Source organism: Morone saxatilis, unplaced genomic scaffold (assembly GCF_004916995.1).
Source record: "Morone saxatilis isolate NCDOM2014 unplaced genomic scaffold, NCSU_SB_2.0 Contig21, whole genome shotgun sequence".
In the NCBI taxonomy this organism is placed as follows: Eukaryota; Metazoa; Chordata; class Actinopteri; family Moronidae; genus Morone; species Morone saxatilis.
The window spans coordinates 2,394,974-2,396,577 of NW_023339774.1; the positions used below are offsets into that span (position 1 = coordinate 2,394,974).

A 1,604-nucleotide genomic window follows, 5' to 3' on the forward strand; every position below is an offset into this window, starting at 1 on the left:
CTTGGCTTGAACATCTGTCTCTGTCTGACAGGTTCTTCAACTACTTGTCGGAAAATATGAAGAAATGTCAGATGTTTGCGGTTAGGAGTCAGGTTTGTTTGTTTGATGTAAGGGGTTGGGTTAAGGTGATGGACTACGTTTATCCCTGGCATGAGCCTGTACTATTCTCCATACTAATGAGAGTTACCTTATTATCCTCCACAGTACATGTGGTATGCACAACCACATAGACTGATCTGTGCTGTGTAGTTAATAAAGAGCTAGAACTTATAGCATGTGATGACGATCTTCACAGCATAATCATGTGAAACGGTTGGTTTTATTATAGAATGTGTAGAATATAAGCAATGGCAAATCATTACTTCTGCCTGACGAGGACAGTGACGGAGATGCATCGACAAAACTTTAAAAAAGAGTTGGTGTTTTGAAGGTGATGAGTTGACATGTAGCGTGTATTATTCCAGTATCGATGAGGAAGTGGCAGAGGTTGAGCTATTTTCTCATACCATTTCCATTGTTATGCTCCACCATCACACTAACTGTGCCAAGTGCACATGTATGCACAAGACTGACTGCAATCAGGTTCATTAAAAAGAGCCAGAACTTACTGCATGATTTTTACTGTGGCTGATTTTTATTTAGTGATTTTTGTTTACATTTTCCTGTATTTTTAACTGTATTTCTATTTACAGAAATTGTTTTGATAACGATTCCAGTTCTGCACTTTCATACATTTTAATAATTAGTGTCATGGACACAAAATAGCTGTTGGACAATGCAGAATCAAAAAAGTGTGGATGCTCCATAATTCAAAATACAATAAATAGAGATTATATTAATGTGTACAAGTGCAAATGTGGTCAAATAGTCACATTTCATTCACATACAGTATATCTCCCTTTTGTGAATTTACATTAAAAAAGATTTACCAAAAAAAATCTTGTTGGATGTGCAAAAACTGGAAGACAAGTATAGACATCAAAAGTTTCGTTCTTCGCCTTACTACTGATTTGCTCATAGTCTTTGTTGTTTCTGAAACTGTTGTTTCATTTATCAAGTGTCAGGGCAAGGACCATCTTGTGATTTGACCTAAATATTATAAAGACAGAAGATATTCAGTTACAAATGTATGAAACACAGAAAAAGCTGCAAATCCTGACACAAACCTCAAACTGTTTGGTGCTTTTACTGGATAAACAGTTTTTGCATTAAACATGGCTGCTTGTACAAACAGTTTATTTTCTACATACTGTTCTGCTTCAGAGGATCTGAAGGCAGTTTCCATCAGACATCAGGCTTCATGTTGGAGTCGGAGGCAGTAATGGAGTGGTCTGGGTTGTTGGTGTAGTTTAGTGCAGCAGCAGCCAGTATAGACTGAAACAGAATGACCCTCTGCAGCAGGTCAGACATGAAGGAGAAGTTGTAAACCTGCTGCTCTGCTGTGTCTCTGTCCTTCATCTGCTGCAGAGTCTGCTCTGCCTCTTTATACATTTCTTCACTGAAGTGCTGCCCACCATTTGCTGCCACCATGTCATCGATCTTGTTGATCAGCTCAGCCACTTGAGTTCTGTCACACATAATCTTGTTGTTGAAGACGTGGTACC

General features: G+C 38.4%; 1 protein-coding gene across 1 annotated transcript in view; it reads right to left on the reverse strand.

Moving 5' to 3' along the window:
• Nucleotides 1-522: 522 nt before the first annotated feature.
• LOC118332208 (GTPase IMAP family member 7-like) overlaps nt 523-1,604 on the reverse strand; it is a gene marked incomplete in the record, with an annotated part of 1,696 nt that continues 614 nt past the window's right edge. Inside the window, 2 exon segments of the mRNA XM_035667379.1 lie at nt 523-1,089; nt 1,251-1,604. Coding sequence (XP_035523272.1) covers nt 1,285-1,604 — 320 coding nt within the window.